Genomic DNA, 15,952 nt, shown 5'->3' with positions numbered 1-15,952 from the left:
TCCATGTACACGTGCCATAAAAAGGCCACATTGTATGTCTGAACATCATTACTTTTACAAACACTCTGCATCACTATGAATGTTTAAGCAAATATAGTCCTTATAGCACACCTATTATTAAAACTGCTATATATCAGTCCTGCACAAGTCATAAAGCCAGAAGTTTTCCACATATTGGAGTTCAACAGTTCATTGAAATTAGACTAAATTAGTATTTTTAGTATTTATCATCAATTCTAATATGTAAGTTTCTGCACCTACAAAACTGTAACACCTGAGTATCTTTATTATGCATATATTTATATAATTTATTGTGTGTAACTAACATTAAATTTGTCATGTGAAGTTGTAGCATATAGGGATCACTTAGCCTGGTTGAACTCACTTAAATGTGAGTTAAATGTCCATTATAATCTATTATACAGATCCATACAGGCCTAATGTGGGTGGACACTTGAGTTTTTATTTAGTTATTAGCTGTCTTGTTCACTAAGCAAACAAAATCACACACACAGGCTTTATTTGTCAGGTACATCTATTCAAACCTGGAGTTCATGGACGTCGTGAGTGTATCGTCATGAGTGGGTGTCCAACGCCCTCCAGTGGTCACAGTGCGTAACGACAGCTCTGTCTATTTTAAACAATACTGTTGTGTGCGCCTTGGCTGAGTCAATGTGTTTATCCACATCTATAATAATATAATATTTTGCCCTAATTTGAAGTTTTTATTTGTCATTTAGTTATGTTGAATGCAGGAAGAAATTCTATGGAGTCACAGGAGTCTTTTAATTAGGAATAAATAAAAAAAAAGAAAATCCACGTGGAGGAAGAAGAATAAATAAAAAAAAAAGGGGGAAAAAGGAAAGTTTTTTTTAATCTATTGATTTTTATCGCTTCATTTGTCCTTTTTTTCCATACTGCTTTTTTCTTGTCTCTGTTGCTTTTGACTTTCATGTAGGACACTGTCTTGTGAAACATGTTGTTTTACGGTTGACTTATTAACGCTGGTTTACAACTTGGACCTTTGAGGGATAGCAAAAGCACTAGGGAAAAGAAAAAGCAAAAATAAAAGGATGATAATCAATATTTATGAATAAAATTAAGAACTTATATGCAAACATAAATACATATTTTTTGATATATACAAATAGTTATATACAGAAATAAATTAACAGTCCAATCTGAAGACATATGTTACTATATTACACATATTTTCTTTATATTTCCACATTGACTTATACCCATGCAGTTATTTAACATTCATTATATTTCCTCATTAATTTCCTTAATTATTCAAATGTATTCATTTTATGGCATTATTATAACCCCAACAACTTTACTCGGGGTTTGCCAAGTCCAAAATAATACCACTTTCTGAAATAGACACATATATCTGTACATTAGATTTCGAGGATATATAATATATAATAATGTAGTAATGTCTGGTTGATAGCTGATGTAACGTAATTCAGGGTGTTGAGTGAGATTTGAGCTTTGACAGGTGAGAGGCTCTTATGAAAGGTCAGTACCGCCTGTTGCCTCTTGTATGGGGGCGATAGTGAGCAAAACGTCGCGTTCTCACCGCACTCAGGTCAATAGAAGAAGAAAGCCGGAAGTAGTATCTCATGCGCATGGCGCTATTTGGGAAATTATTTATCTTCTGAATACAAACCCAACTTTTATCGTGCTGTGAAAGTAATATTCGCTGACTGCATACCAACAGAATACAGGTAAGTGGAGTTTGCAGCCTGTAAGTCAGAGTTTAGTACTGTAAGATATCGTTAGCTAAAGCGCCAAGCATCAACGTAACTGAAACGTCGCCTCAAAGTCATTCATTTCATCACTGTGTAGCCGGCTAGCATGCTAGTTTTCGACTCACTAATAGCATCGCTTACATAATAAACAGCGCAGTTTAAAGTCCCCGAAAACTTCTCGCTTAAGCTTAATGTTAGTCTGACTTTTTGCCGGTGGAAAGCGTCCGTAAGCTCGATAAATAGCGTACTAAACTCTGGTGGTGCGTGTTATGCTAGCTAGTTAGCATTGACTGTAATGGTGATACTGTTAACTGGTTAGCTAGTGTTAGTTATCACCGGCTTTTGTAAAACAACCAAAGCCTAATTCTAACATTAAAACGTTTCATTGTTGCACACAGACTCACACAACAACACTTTTTGTTTGGTTAGGTATTACAGCCTCACTACATAATTATACTGCTGATTTGTCACACAATTTACCTTTATCTAGAAATATCCACTTCTGCGAATTGCAAATGATCTGGTTGCATTTTGATAATATTTTGGTTGTTTGGGCAACCAAGCTGTCAGCAAATGTCATTAAAGACCACCAAAGCAGAAAACAGGGAAAATGGCCATTTGAAATGATTGATAATGTACCATCCCTCCACATTAGTGAAGGCTTGTTTCGCTATTAACTTAACTTTTATCTTTGTGTGCTCTTGTTGGCTCATATTCATATATTTCCTGTACTAATAACTGAAACCCACTAAATATGACTTGTCATAAACTCATGACCCTTCTTTCAGTTCTCTACAAGATGGAGGCTGATCTGTATGACGAGTTCGGCAACTACATCGGTCCAGAGCTGGACTCTGACGATGACGAAGATGATCTGGATGCAGAGGACAGAGATGTTGACGAGGTACTTTTTAAAATCCGTGGGAAAAGTTATTACCAAGTAATATGTGCATACTTGCAGTATGAGCACATATGTCATGATAACAAATCTGTCTTTGTGCAGGGTGATGAAGATGATGATGACGAGCCTGCTGATGCTGATGAGGATGTCCCGGGTATGGAGGTGGTCCTGCATGAGGACAAGAAGTACTATCCTACAGCAGAGGAGGTTTATGGACCCGAAGTGGAAACTATCGTCCAAGAGGAAGACACACAACCTCTTACAGGTTAGATACAAAGAGTGTAGCTCGTATGTTCAGATGTTTATTAAAAGTATTTGGAAACTTAATCCACATGCTTTGTCATGTTTAAAATGATGTGTGTAGGGTAAACACTAGTTTTTTTTCTTTCCACAGAGCCAATCATCAAGCCTGTGAAGAACAAGCAGTTCACCCTGATGGAGCAGGAGTTACCTGCCACTGTTTATGATATGGAGTAAGTTATCTGCATGGATATGTCTAAAAAGGTTGAAAATGTAACCATTCATCCTGATTATGACTGGTCCAGTGACAGCACTTTATTCGGTCTTGTGAATTTCCCGTACATGTTTGCCATCTACCCGTGTCTGCTGTGTGTTTGTCCAGCTGTGATATCCCTCCTCTCTTTTGGCAGATTCCTTGCAGATCTGATGGACGGTCCTGAGCTAATCCGTAATGTCACTCTGTGTGGACACCTTCACCACGGCAAGGTCAGAGCCTGCCTTACAGCTGCTTTACTCAGTTTCTCTTTAAGCTGCATGTTTGTCATCAGGGCTTCTCTGTGACATTTAGCCAACAAGGACATGTGTTCCTAAGATGAAAAATCTAGGAGGCCTGGAATGTTTTGGAGCATAAGCCAATAACATGGCTGCACTTCAGACTCATCTGTGACTCATGGGGATCTAATGCATTTGTTTATTCCATTTAGACCTGTTTTGTGGACTGCCTGATTGAACAAACACATCCAGAAATCAGGAAGAGAGATGATGTGGACGTGAGTGTTGACTGTAATATTAAACAAATCCTTGCAGTGGTTTTCCTGATATGTAAATGACAGCAAAAACTAACATGACTTTTGACTTTTACAGCTCCGATACACAGACATCCTCTTTACAGAACAGGAGGTGAGTAGTCTGGTTGAACTGTGGCATAATAATGACACTTGATTGCACTCAAAAATACATTTGGTTACCACATATTAAACAGAATATGGTTAATTTTGATAACTTCACTTTGTCTAATAAAGAGGTGAGGTTGCCAGAAATTAAATAAGTTTTAAAATGACAGAATTATGTTTCTCTTGCTGCATAGTGGATTTTTTATCTCGTGCTTTTTCCATAGAGAGGAGTTGGTATCAAGAGTACCCCTGTCACAATGGTCCTGCCCGACTCCAGAGGCAAATCCTACCTTTTCAACATCATGGATACACCAGGTACTGTGTGTCAGCTGGATGCTTTGAGTCCTGAATGTGTGTTTTGATGAATCATAGCAGAAAGTGATGTACAACCTTGTGTCCCCCTCAAAGGCCACGTGAACTTCTCTGACGAGGTCACATCCAGCATCCGGATCTCAGACGGTGTGGTCCTCTTCATAGACGCAGCAGAAGGAGTGAGTCACTTATTTTTTCTTTTTTATCGTCTCCCACTCCTGCACTGTCTGTGCACATAATGTTCTCACTCTCTGCTTCCATGTAACCCAGACCTTTTTGTATCTTTACCCAGGTGATGCTGAACACAGAGCGTCTAATCAAACATGCAGTTCAGGAGCGTATGGCCATCACCATCTGCATCAACAAGGTGGACCGGCTCATTGTCGAGCTCAAATTGCCTCCCACGGATGCTTATTATAAACTTCGTCACATTGTGGATGAGGTTAACGGTTTGCTCAGGTAATAATTCAAGCCCATAATGACTAAAGTGTCTGGGGAACATGAATAACTTTATGTGATGTAATGCTACATATTGATTGGAAAAACTTACGTATTTGTTGGTGCCATGATGTTAAAATTATTTTTAAAATGAGAGGATATTCTCCTTTCGCCTTTGTGCCAGAATTTAACGACACTTAACGGTCGGTCATCTCTCTTCCTTCTCAGCACTTACTCCACAGATGAGAACGTCGTGGTGTCTCCTCTCCTTGGAAATGTGTGCTTCGCCAGCTCTCAGTACAGTATCTGTTTCACCCTGGGGTCCTTTGCAAAGATCTACTCAGACACCTACGGTAAGATGACTCTTCAATACATCCACGCATAAACAATAAACTGGCATGTCCGTCTATCATCTCATGCGTAATGCAGTTATTAAGGTATTGACTGACTTCTCACTTTGTGTTTGCAGGAGACATCAACTATAATGAGTTTGCCAAGAGGCTTTGGGGAGACATTTATTTCAACCCCAAAACGTGAGTCGCTAATTTGTATTTCAACAGAGTGCTAATGTTTCATCCTTTTCTTTTCGCACATTCTTATGCTGTCTCTTTTTTTCCTTACTAACGTTCAGCCGCAAGTTCACAAAGAAAGCTCCCAGCAGTAATTCTCAGCGCAGCTTTGTGGAATTTGTCCTTGAGCCTCTCTACAAAATCCTCTCACAGGTTGGACACATATTTTTTCTCAAATGTGTAACATGGCAACACAGCTAGTTCAGTACTTTCAGGTCCCGTTAGCTCTGGTTGAGTTGCAAACCTCAGTGTTTAATCCTGACCCAATTCCACTTTGTGTCTAGGTGGTTGGGGATGTGGACACATCACTCCCCCGGGTTCTGGATGAGCTGGGGATCCACCTGACCAAAGAGGAGCTGAAGCTGAACATCAGACCGCTGCTGAGGCTGGTCTGTAACCGCTTCTTTGGAGAGTTCACAGGTGTGGTTTAAGTAGTTTTTATCTGTTTCTTTCTGTTTGTGTTGCTGTTTTAGTTGTGATTTCGTGATTCTATATGAAGGACTTTGTTTTTAAGAGTACAATATAAATAAAGTAATAACAACAATACTGCAGAGACTTTCAGAGGCACTGAATCTATCTCACTGTTTTACTCAATGCTCATGATAGTAATTTTAGTCTGAAGATAAATTGTCCTGCTTTGGTAAACATGTAAAGTAGATCATGAATCTCTTCCCCGCAGGGTTCGTGGACATGTGTGTACACCACATCCCCTCACCACAAGAGGGTGCTAGGAACAAGATAGAGCACACATACACTGGAGGTCTGGACTCAGATCTGGGGGAGGCTATGGCAGAGTGTGACCCTGATGTGAGTACAATGGAGGCAGCACATTGAGAAGCAGATACACGAATGAACAGCAAATAGCTGCAATCTCTTCCCAGTCGAGTCGAAGAAGTCGGTAGTGACATTCCAGCTGCTCTTACGAATTAAGCCAACAGTCTGTTTTTAATTGGCTTGAGCTGTTAAATAAGCCAATTTAAGACAATGCCGGACATTGATCACAGTTTTTCAATTTCCATTTAAAAGGCTTGCTTCCTTTCACATAAGCCTTCTGTTTTTCCAGTGGTAAGACTTTCCTGCCCTACTTTCTGTCGCTCTCTTATCCCTCTTTCCTGCTCACCCCATGTCTCTCCTCGCCTTCAGGGTCCTTTGATGTGCCACACTACCAAGATGTACAGCACAGAGGATGGGGTACAGTTCCACGCGTTTGGCAGAGTCTTGAGTGGGACCATTCAGGCAGGCCAGCCCGTCAAGGTTTTAGGAGAGAACTACACCCTTGAAGATGAGGAGGACTCCCAGGTCTGCACTGTGGGCCGTCTCTGGATTTCAGTCGCCAGGTTCGCTGCAGGGGTTTAGTTTCCAAAGTTTAAAAAGTCAGAAATCTGTGATTGTTTGTATTTAATATTAATAATCCACCATCATTTTTAGATACCAAATTGAAGTGAATCGAGTGCCTGCTGGCAACTGGGTTCTCATCGAAGGTTGTGACCAGCCAATCGTCAAGACGGCCACAATCACAGAGCCCAGAGGGAACGAAGAGGTGAGACACAGGACAAATACCATTGAAATCTTTAAAAAAAAAAAAAATACAGCGTAGTTTACATTTCTTATTTTCTTTGACAGGCTCAGATTTTCAGGCCGCTGAAGTTCAACACAGCATCAGTTATAAAGATTGCAGTGGAGCCCGTCAACCCATCAGAGCTACCAAAAATGTTGGACGGACTGAGGAAGGTCAACAAGAGCTATCCGTCCCTCACCACAAAGGTATGTCACCACTTAGGTACAGCAGTGGGTCCAGTATTGGGTTTGCAATCCTGCAAACCAAAAGTCCTTTAACACAGGCTGAAGTAATGATAAGTAAGCGCTGCGATTAGAGATGACACTTTGGATCCCGAAGGAAAAACTGGAAACTCAACAATTATTATTTAACTACTAGATTGCTTAAAGTATAAATAAACATTTGTGTGTTTGTTTCTCTCAGGTGGAGGAGTCAGGAGAGCATGTTATCTTGGGGACAGGAGAGCTCTACCTGGACTGTGTCATGCACGACCTGCGAAAGATGTACTCCGAGATTGACATTAAAGTAATTTCTCTCTCTGCTGCTTCATTTGTTGTTACACATCATCGTTTGCCTTCCCTTCATACAGTGAAAGAATTCTTCAATAACTAATTTTGCAAGTTTAGAATTGTATATAACAATCTTATCATATTGTTTGATCATGGCAATGCAATTATTTAACAGTATGAGATGAAGTTGTTGTAAGAGTTGAGAACTTGATTCTCTTCGTACGTAAAATGACAAAAGAGCAGCCATAAGTTGAATACTCTACACAGGAGTGTAATTCTGCTCATCTTTATCCGCAGGTTGCCGACCCCGTTGTGACTTTCTGTGAAACCGTTGTGGAGACATCATCACTCAAGTGCTTTGCTGAAACGCCCAACAAAAAGTGCGTATCAAACACAATATATTTATAACTTATCTAGCCATAAATACAAGAAAACTTTCTTTGTTGGATTATCTGTAGAAATCAAAACTCGCATCCCTGCAATCATTTTCTGAGTTTGTCATTTCTCACCGTACATTTTTAAGGGTGTTAGATGTTGTATATCTTTTTGTGGAGTTAAATTTGTGCACAGTTTAGAGTCACTGTCGGAGTTTTTCTTCCCTCGGGCCGAGTATCTCCCCGACCCAGAATAAGTGATTGACCGCCGTGTGATGTGATTGACAGGAACAAGATCACCATGATCGCTGAGCCCTTGGAGAAGGGGCTGGCTGAGGACATTGAGAACGAAGTGGTGCAGATCACGTGGAACAGGTAACGTAGACGGTCACACTATAGAACTTTAAGTGATCTCTTAATTAATTGAAATCGTATGATGTGCTCTTCATGTTATCTGTAGATCCCCCCCCTCTGTCTGATATGGAGGTTGCCTTATTAATTTCTCCACATTTCAGAGCCACTCTGACCAATCATTCATTCTCATTATTCCCTCGGTTTGCAGAGATAAATGAGCAGACATGTAAGAATGATGATTGGTTCTTTAATTAAATGCTGTCATTAAAGAAGGTAGAGAGGTATAGAAATGCCCAGGGCTGAAATAGAAATTAAAAATGTGCTGGTATCGGATATAAATTCCTTTTAACTGCATAGGTGTTTTACCAATTTTCTACAAGTTATCATAGACAGACTAAGATGTGTGCTCTTTCTGACGTTCCTGCAATTAATTTTAATTTATAAGTTGGACATGAACGTAACAGCCATGTGCCACAGTTTAATAACAGTGCCGTAAATCAGTCTGGTGTGTCATTCATTTTAATTTCGATTTCGTTAAGGTCTCGCTTGTTTTGTAAAAGTTTTGAAAACTGGCAGAGCAATGTGACAATAAGTTTCAAAGTCAAGTCGGACAAACAGACACACGGTGGATTTTTGCTTTGTCTTGTCAGTTTGAAAGGGCCATTATAAACTCTCTGAGTGTAAGAAATACTAAATATGAAAGCAAGGTTAATTACTTATCTCCTCATGCGTAAATTGTACAATAGATGCACAGGAGAGCATTTCTGTATTTGAATATTTGAGCAAAGTAAAGGAGCCTCCTGACAAGTGTGTGCTCATTAAAAATGCTCTCTATTATAGTGATCACCTCACTCACAGTAATTGAATCATGCACTAAAAGCATACATGATTTTCCCATCCCTGTGTCACGACGAGCGTGCGTGTGTGTGGGACTTCCTGTCAGTACTCAGCTCATCTGCTAGGCCATCTGGACCCAGCGGTGCCAGCATGCAGTAGCAATGCCAGAGAAGTGACATACTTCACAGACCATTAAACTAACCCTTCACTCTACTCCTCCTCTTCCATTAACCCCTCTGCCCCCCAATCAACCAATCTCCTTAATGTTCCAGATGACATAATAACATAATGTGCAGACCTACTTTTAACCAGCAGCTCTTCTGTTGCAGGAAGAAGCTGGGAGAGTTTTTCCAGACAAAGTACGACTGGGATCTGCTGGCTGCTCGGTCTATCTGGGCCTTCGGACCGGACACCACGGGACCAAACATCCTTGTAGACGACACACTGCCCTCTGAGGTGAGTTTTGTGCCAGCTAGGCAGGTGAATCACAGCTGAAGGTTTATGTTCAAAATCTCCCCAATGTTCAACTTCAGAACAGTAGAATCAGCAAATTCTGACACATGAGAAGCTAGAAATGTTCTGCAACTGAAATAGTTGCTGATTAATTTTCTGTTAATTGACTGACAGGTTGAGTCAACGTTTCTTCTCTAGAGCTACACACGTCTTTTAGTGTATAGGGCAGTTAGGGCATACCGTAGTATGAAACATGAACATTTGCCTCATTACAGTAATGAATTCTACTGTATTAGTGTTATTAAAAAAATAAAGGACATCATACAAGAGTTTTTTCAATCCCAAAAAACTTCTGTTTTCATTACTTTAAGGGTCATTATGACTGACAATAATAAATAATAATAATTGTGCAATGCCGAGTACCATTATACCATGAAAACTAGATATTTTTTCTGTTGGTGATCATACCGTGAAAGTCTCATATCGTTTCAACCCAAACTTCTTTGAATCTGTCACCAGATATCACCAAACTAGGTCATTGCTTCTCTGCCAAACCCTGTGCACACCAATCATAAAACATTAAGTCTTGAGATGCAAAAAAAGAAAAAAATCTATTTTGAAATTAGGTGAGTCAAGTAAGTGTGAGTCAGTACTTGTAAAAGAACTGCATTTATTTACACAGTAGATTGATATACATCTGTGGTACATCAAGTGTTCTTATCACATATTTCTCACTCTATATCTCATCTATATGCCAGCGTCAGGCCCAAACAGCACCTGCAAATTGGGGCCGTAGGCAGCCTCCAAGAATGTTACGGTATCGATTACAGTATGTTGATTTATGTAGTTTCCTGATGGACAGATGCCTCCAACTTTCGCTTTGTTGCTAAAGTAACAGCAAACTGCTGCTCAAATATAGCTGCCTTTAGCTAGTTAGCTCTGTTAGCCATACAGCTACCGGGGTACCAGGAGCTAAATCCATAACAAGCCCCTCTAATCAGCTGTTTTTTTTACAGGAAAAACACTCTACGAGCACTCCACTAGTCATTTCATGGGAGCTTTAAAAGGGACAAAGATTACAAATAGCACATCCCATCCGAGAATTACTGTTTTTGTAGCTAACTCATGATGTATTTTTCCCCCTGTAGGTGGACAAGGCGCTGCTCGGCTCAGTCAAAGACAGCATTGTTCAGGGCTTCCAGTGGGGCACCAGGGAGGGCCCTCTGTGTGATGAGCGTAAGTTTTCTCTACCTTTTCTTATCCCCTGAAACATGTTTTTACAAATTGATGTTTGTTCTCTGTACTGACATTTGTGCTAGAACGTCTAGTGTCATGAGTGTTATTAACGTAATTTTCCCTATCAGTGTTTTGTTACCATAACTCTAACCATAAGTCATTCTGCTACCCTCAGCCATCAGGAACGTCAAGTTTAAGATCCTGGACGCAGTCATTGCTCAGGAGCCTCTCCACAGAGGAGGAGGCCAGGTCATCCCCACAGCCAGGAGAGTGGTGTACTCCGCTTTCCTCATGGTGAGATCATCCCCACTAAGCCTATTCTTCTCCTCGTCTTCCATTAGACTTCCCTTTCATTCCCCACTTTCTTCAATGTTCCATTAACGTGATTGCGGTTTGGGATTTTGCTGACATGCGTTCTTTTAATTGTAGCACGATAACATTCCTCCTTAACAATTTTGGCTTCTTCCCTCATCCCCTTTGGCTCTTTCACTGCTCTTATCATAAATCCACAGGTCAGCTTTACATTGTCCGGCCAGACTGTGTCTCCAGGCTTTTGTTCTCTTTTTAATATGTGGGCTCTCTTGTGTCACAGGCCACTCCAAGGTTGATGGAGCCCTATTACTTTGTGGAGGTTCAGGCTCCGGCTGATTGTGTGTCTGCAGTCTACACAGTGCTGGCTCGAAGAAGGTTGGTATACTCATCTTCATATATCAACCCAATTGAATGCTCTGACATGCACTATTCGTCTTTGACATAGAGAAACTTGAGTTTTTAAAAAGTTGGTCCTGTGTTTGTCATCAATCAGGGGCCACGTCACCCAGGATGCACCTATTCCAGGGTCTCCTCTGTACACAATCAAGGCTTTCATCCCGGCCATCGACTCCTTCGGCTTTGAGACTGACCTTCGAACACACACACAGGGACAGGCCTTCGCTCTGTCTGTGTTCCACCACTGGCAGGTACACGAGCCAGCTTTTCTTCTAAATACAGCCAGGTTTTCATACAAATGTAGAGCAAATCTTAACCACTTATACAGAAAATTGGCAAAACAAACTGAATTAATGCACATTTCCATTCACTATTGCAAACTGAGTATGAGAAGTTTAGTTTTTGCGATATCATTCTCTTTCCGCATTTCCGTCCTCCTGTTTTTATGTGCAAATTAAAAATAGACATGAAACACTATTGCCTGTGGAAAAACAATATTATCTAAATGCAGTAGAGGAAAGGTCCTTGTACATTTGAAGAGTTATCGGTTGCTGTAATTGTTCATCTGGCTGTGAAGAGATGCCGTCGTAATGTGATTTCAATGGAAGTGACGCGGAACTAAATCCACAGGTTAATTTGTAAAGGTGCCACTGGGCTCAGACTAACTGTTGCGTTATCCTCGATGCATATGCACAATGATAAACGTTTGGTGTGCTCACAGACAAATGATCAAGTAAACTCATTAAAAGATATATTCCTGAGTGCCACCCTCCCTTCTTAATGGGGATTAATTCTGCAGACCTCATTCTGTGCAAAAACGTCACCTGAAGCAAAAATGAAGCTTAAGCGGTCTAAGTCAGACAAAACAAGTGAGCATTTTCCAAACCTACTGTCTTTTAAGTGCAAATACCTTCTTTGTTTTACTCTCCCTCCAGTGCAGCTCAGCAATGAAACACTGTTGGGGGAGGGAAAAAAACAGTTTTGTAACAAAAAGACAAAACTAACCTAATAAGAGGTTTGTCCCTGATTGGAGACAGACTAACACGAGATCTCTTCATGGCCAGTTTGGTGAGCAGGATGATTACAGTGATGAATAACTTTTCAGAATGTGACTGTTGGGCCTTTATGCCACCTCGCACTTCTGTAGGAAAAGTCTGAAGTAACAGCAGTAACAGTGCAGAATCGACATCTGTGTATAAAGAGGGAGCTGGTGATGCGGCTGGACGGGACAGGGATGTGACATGTTGAAAAAGTGTTATGTGTGCGACTCACATCTGGGAGATTTAAAAGTAGCTAGCAGCAGGTAGCAGCTAATTCAAAGAAGAAGAACAGCAAAGGAAAGTGTCTGCAAGTTGGAGAGACAATGAGGCCCAAGAGCCATTGCTTTGTTATGCCATTCTTTAGAAAGCGCTACCCGACGTGGATGTAAAATGTGTCACAAGACACTGTAGTGTGACACACGCACCTCTTTAGCTTGAGGAACGCTGGTATGCTGTCTAAAATCACACACTCGGGTAAATAATTGTCGCTGTTGTTTTGTTCAGTGTAGAAAAACAAAACAGGGACGTAAAGAAGGTTTTCTGTTGTGGCGTTACTCTGTGATCTCTCTGTAAAAGGTACCTTCTGAGGCAACAGACAGCAGTGTCACAGGGATTTATTACACTGCTAAACAAACATTAATTTATGAATAGCCCTGTCTGCCCCAAATCTGATTTTTGTGTCTGTAGGTTTGTCATCCTTCTGTCACCCACACCGACATGCTTCAAAACTGTTGCCCGTTTATTTATGCACATGCACCAACTCTCACATTCTCAAAGCTGTGGCACCTTGTGCAGCAGAGCGACCAACCTCGTGCACACGTCTGCCACTTTGGCTAAATAGTTTTTGATGTGGAGTAGAGCGGAGTGTCGAGTCATTAAGTTTTAAGTATAGTGTGTGTTCTCCGTCTCTGCCCGCCACGTCTGACGCGTGTTTGAGTCTGCACTCTGCAGAGCTGTGTCAGTGAAAATTAGCGCCAGTTAGGGAGAATTAATACTTAACAGCAAAGTCGTTCGTCTGGAAGACAAAAAGGTTCTCCTCTGTGCAAATATTAAATATGTTCTATCCTCCTGACTTATGTGTTATCCCCTTGAGGTGAAAATGAAAGTGTTAGACAAGAAACTCGACATGAATTATGTATTTACACGCTTGTCCAAACACTGGATAAAAAAATGATGTAGTGTACACAGACTACAGAGCGATCCTTTGGGAACATGCAGAATAAATGAAAACCATTGTTTTGTTGTTTTATTTTTGCAGAACCACAGATTTTTAGGGCTTGTATTACCACATTTTTTACTATAATGTGCAGACATTTATCAGACATGTACTGTCATTATAGTTGTGTCGTGGGATTTTCTTTAAACTCAGATCTTGACACAGATTTGTAAACTAAATGTCAAGCTCTAAATAGTAAGCAATGCAGTTTCTAAATCAGATTTCCCCTGGGATTATTGCTGAAATTCAGCTGAAATAGACGGCTCTATTTGGACTTGCTGTCGATGATTTATTTCTATATCATCCAGTCCTGAAAGAGAAAATGTACCTTTTTCCCACAAAACACCTCTAGAGTCCAATACCAATCACCTTTACCATCTCTCCCTAAATTGGTTTCTAAAGGGCCGTTGCAGCATTTGTACCTGACATGATCAACACAGACATTCCTGTCCAACTGCCTTAGAAATAGAGCTGCAGCGATAAATCAATTAGTGAAGTCAAGATTATTTATGGAGCACATTTAAAAACAACAAACCTTAACCAAAGTGTTTTACATAGAGATTGAATAAAAGTATTTCCACAAAAAAACAAAGGTATTGAAGTAAAACACATTGATAGAACACAAACAAGAAAAGAAAACAAACAAACAAATAAAATAGAAATAAATAAGGGTTTTTCGGCAGGTTCTGAATGTATCAGTGGTTCGGTTAGCAGATCTGAGGGTCCAGAAGGTGGAATAGGGGATGGGTTAGTTGTCAACTAGTACATTTTTCACAATTTTCTGACATTTTATAGAAAAAATAACTAATGGATCCATGGAGAAAATAATTTAACAATTACAATAATATTTAGTTGCAGCCCTACCTAAAAATGAGGAAGAACAAGGAGTCCCTGGACTGTGCTGGTGTCCTTATTAAACTCAAGGGGCCTTATTGTGCCTCCCTCATTAGGATGATTATGTCCTGCCAGTATTGGCATGCTAACAGCACAGTGTTGAGTTTCTTCCATCTGTTGATTAGGCTTCAGCCACTCCATTGATTATTTTTCCCTTTCCTCCATTTTTAATCTCCCCCCGAGGCTGGGAAGGTCTAATTTACTCCACACCACCGGACTTATCTCAGATTCAACATTCCTTCTCTCTTTACATTAAGGGTGAATATATCATACATCCATGACAATGAGATCACTTTGTGAAGGTCACACTTTAAGCTCCTTAAGAAAATGGCTTCAGTGAATCATTCTAAAAGCCTGCGAACACTTACTTCTTCTAACTCAACCTGCTAACGCTGCATTAATGCCGCATTGGTCACAATCTGAAGAAGTGACAGCTCTGATTCGTTGCTTTTTCCATCATGTTGATGGACGCACTCCTGACTCAGTAACAATGGGGCAGCTGAATCAGATATTTGGTGAAAGGTCGGAGCCACTATTAGAAGTGCCCACTCAGTTTGTTAAAGCTCAAAATGTGATGTGTGTTTCCTGTTGTCAGAGTGTTTCTCACATTGTGCTTGACTGGATACAAATGGGGAGATTTCCTCTGTTGGCCAGTCATAGCTGCCATTCGCTGCTTCACTCTGGGTTAACAAGATTTTATGTTTCCTTTCAGATCGTCCCTGGTGACCCTCTGGACAAGAGTATCGTGATCAGGCCTCTGGAGCCTCAGCCTGCCCCCCACCTGGCCAGAGAATTCATGATCAAGACCCGAAGGCGCAAGGTGAGCCTTTTGTCTTCCTGTTTATCACATCGGTTTTGGTAAATTTCTCTTTTTGCATGACTGATATCCCATGTTTGTTGTTCTGCAGGGTCTGAGCGAGGATGTGAGTATCAGCAAGTTCTTCGACGATCCTATGTTGTTGGAGCTGGCCAAACAGGACGTGGTGCTTAACTACCCGATGTGAGACTGCAGACAAACAACAAAACCTCTACTCATCAATCAACACCAAATCCTGCTTTTTTAGGGGATGTTTGGGGTAAAATGTGACCACAATAACACAGAATTCATGCAACATCGGATTGATGGAAACCATGAAATACACGGTCGTTGCTGTGACAGGAGAGTTGTTGCGCTTTCCCTTTTGTCTCATCTTTCTAAATGTATTTTTGTTTTTTTAAATGTACAAATTATCATTGTTTTTGTAGAATAAGATAACTCGGAAGCTTTTTTTAAAAAAAGAAAGAAATTGGATGTCATTGATCTGTGTCAGTTTGAATAAAAGAAGTCTTTGTGATACGAAGAAAAAGGTGTTTCATCGTCATATTTTCTCTAACCATGAAAAAAACCACATCCTCACAGTGATGCTACTGTCGAGTGTGTAATTGTCATTTGGGAAGCTTGAATTAGTGGACTCAGCTGTCTGTTTGTGGGTTGAGAGTAGTGCTACTGTAAGTTGGTGCTTTGCTGATGGTATGAGTGATTGGTGTGTCTGTTTGGGAGGCTGTGTGGGTGGTGACTGATGGACAGGCTCTGGGATGGTTGGAGGCAGGCAGAGAGTAACCAAAGGTCAGGGTCACATGACCAAAATAAAAGAAAAAGAATGATGAAGCATGTCAAAGATGACAG

At 40.6% G+C, this 15,952-nt stretch overlaps 1 protein-coding gene across 1 annotated transcript; it reads left to right on the top strand.

Annotated features, from left to right (window-relative positions):
- The first annotated feature begins 1,583 nt into the window (after positions 1 to 1,583).
- eftud2 (elongation factor Tu GTP binding domain containing 2) lies at positions 1,584 to 15,632 on the top strand. Its single transcript, XM_073495248.1, has 28 exons — positions 1,584 to 1,730; positions 2,543 to 2,658; positions 2,758 to 2,920; positions 3,050 to 3,128; positions 3,306 to 3,381; positions 3,600 to 3,665; positions 3,760 to 3,795; positions 4,013 to 4,103; positions 4,197 to 4,279; positions 4,393 to 4,559; positions 4,767 to 4,891; positions 5,008 to 5,071; positions 5,170 to 5,260; positions 5,392 to 5,527; positions 5,787 to 5,914; positions 6,251 to 6,444; positions 6,536 to 6,647; positions 6,731 to 6,871; positions 7,089 to 7,190; positions 7,472 to 7,554; positions 7,837 to 7,923; positions 9,069 to 9,195; positions 10,341 to 10,428; positions 10,604 to 10,722; positions 11,021 to 11,115; positions 11,234 to 11,387; positions 14,999 to 15,106; positions 15,195 to 15,632. Exons 2-28 carry the CDS (start codon positions 2,554 to 2,556, stop codon positions 15,288 to 15,290), a joined length of 2,916 nt encoding a protein of 971 aa, XP_073351349.1. The 5' UTR covers positions 1,584 to 1,730; positions 2,543 to 2,553; the 3' UTR covers positions 15,291 to 15,632.
- The last annotated feature ends 320 nt before the right edge of the window (positions 15,633 to 15,952 follow it).

The sequence above is a fragment of the Pagrus major genome, chromosome 23, assembly GCF_040436345.1.
Source record: "Pagrus major chromosome 23, Pma_NU_1.0".
In the NCBI taxonomy this organism is placed as follows: domain Eukaryota; kingdom Metazoa; phylum Chordata; class Actinopteri; order Spariformes; family Sparidae; genus Pagrus; species Pagrus major.
This window is presented reverse-complemented; position numbering and strand designations above follow the sequence as displayed.

Coding starts and splice junctions, on each gene's coding strand:
- eftud2 (XM_073495248.1), top strand. CDS start 2,554: ATGGAGGCTGATCTGTATGACGAGTTCGGCAACTACATCGGTCCAGAG. Junction 4,104..4,196: donor CAACATCATGGATACACCAG/GTACTGTGTGTC, acceptor TCCCCCTCAAAG/GCCACGTGAACTTCTCTGAC. Junction 5,261..5,391: donor TCTACAAAATCCTCTCACAG/GTTGGACACATA, acceptor CTTTGTGTCTAG/GTGGTTGGGGATGTGGACAC.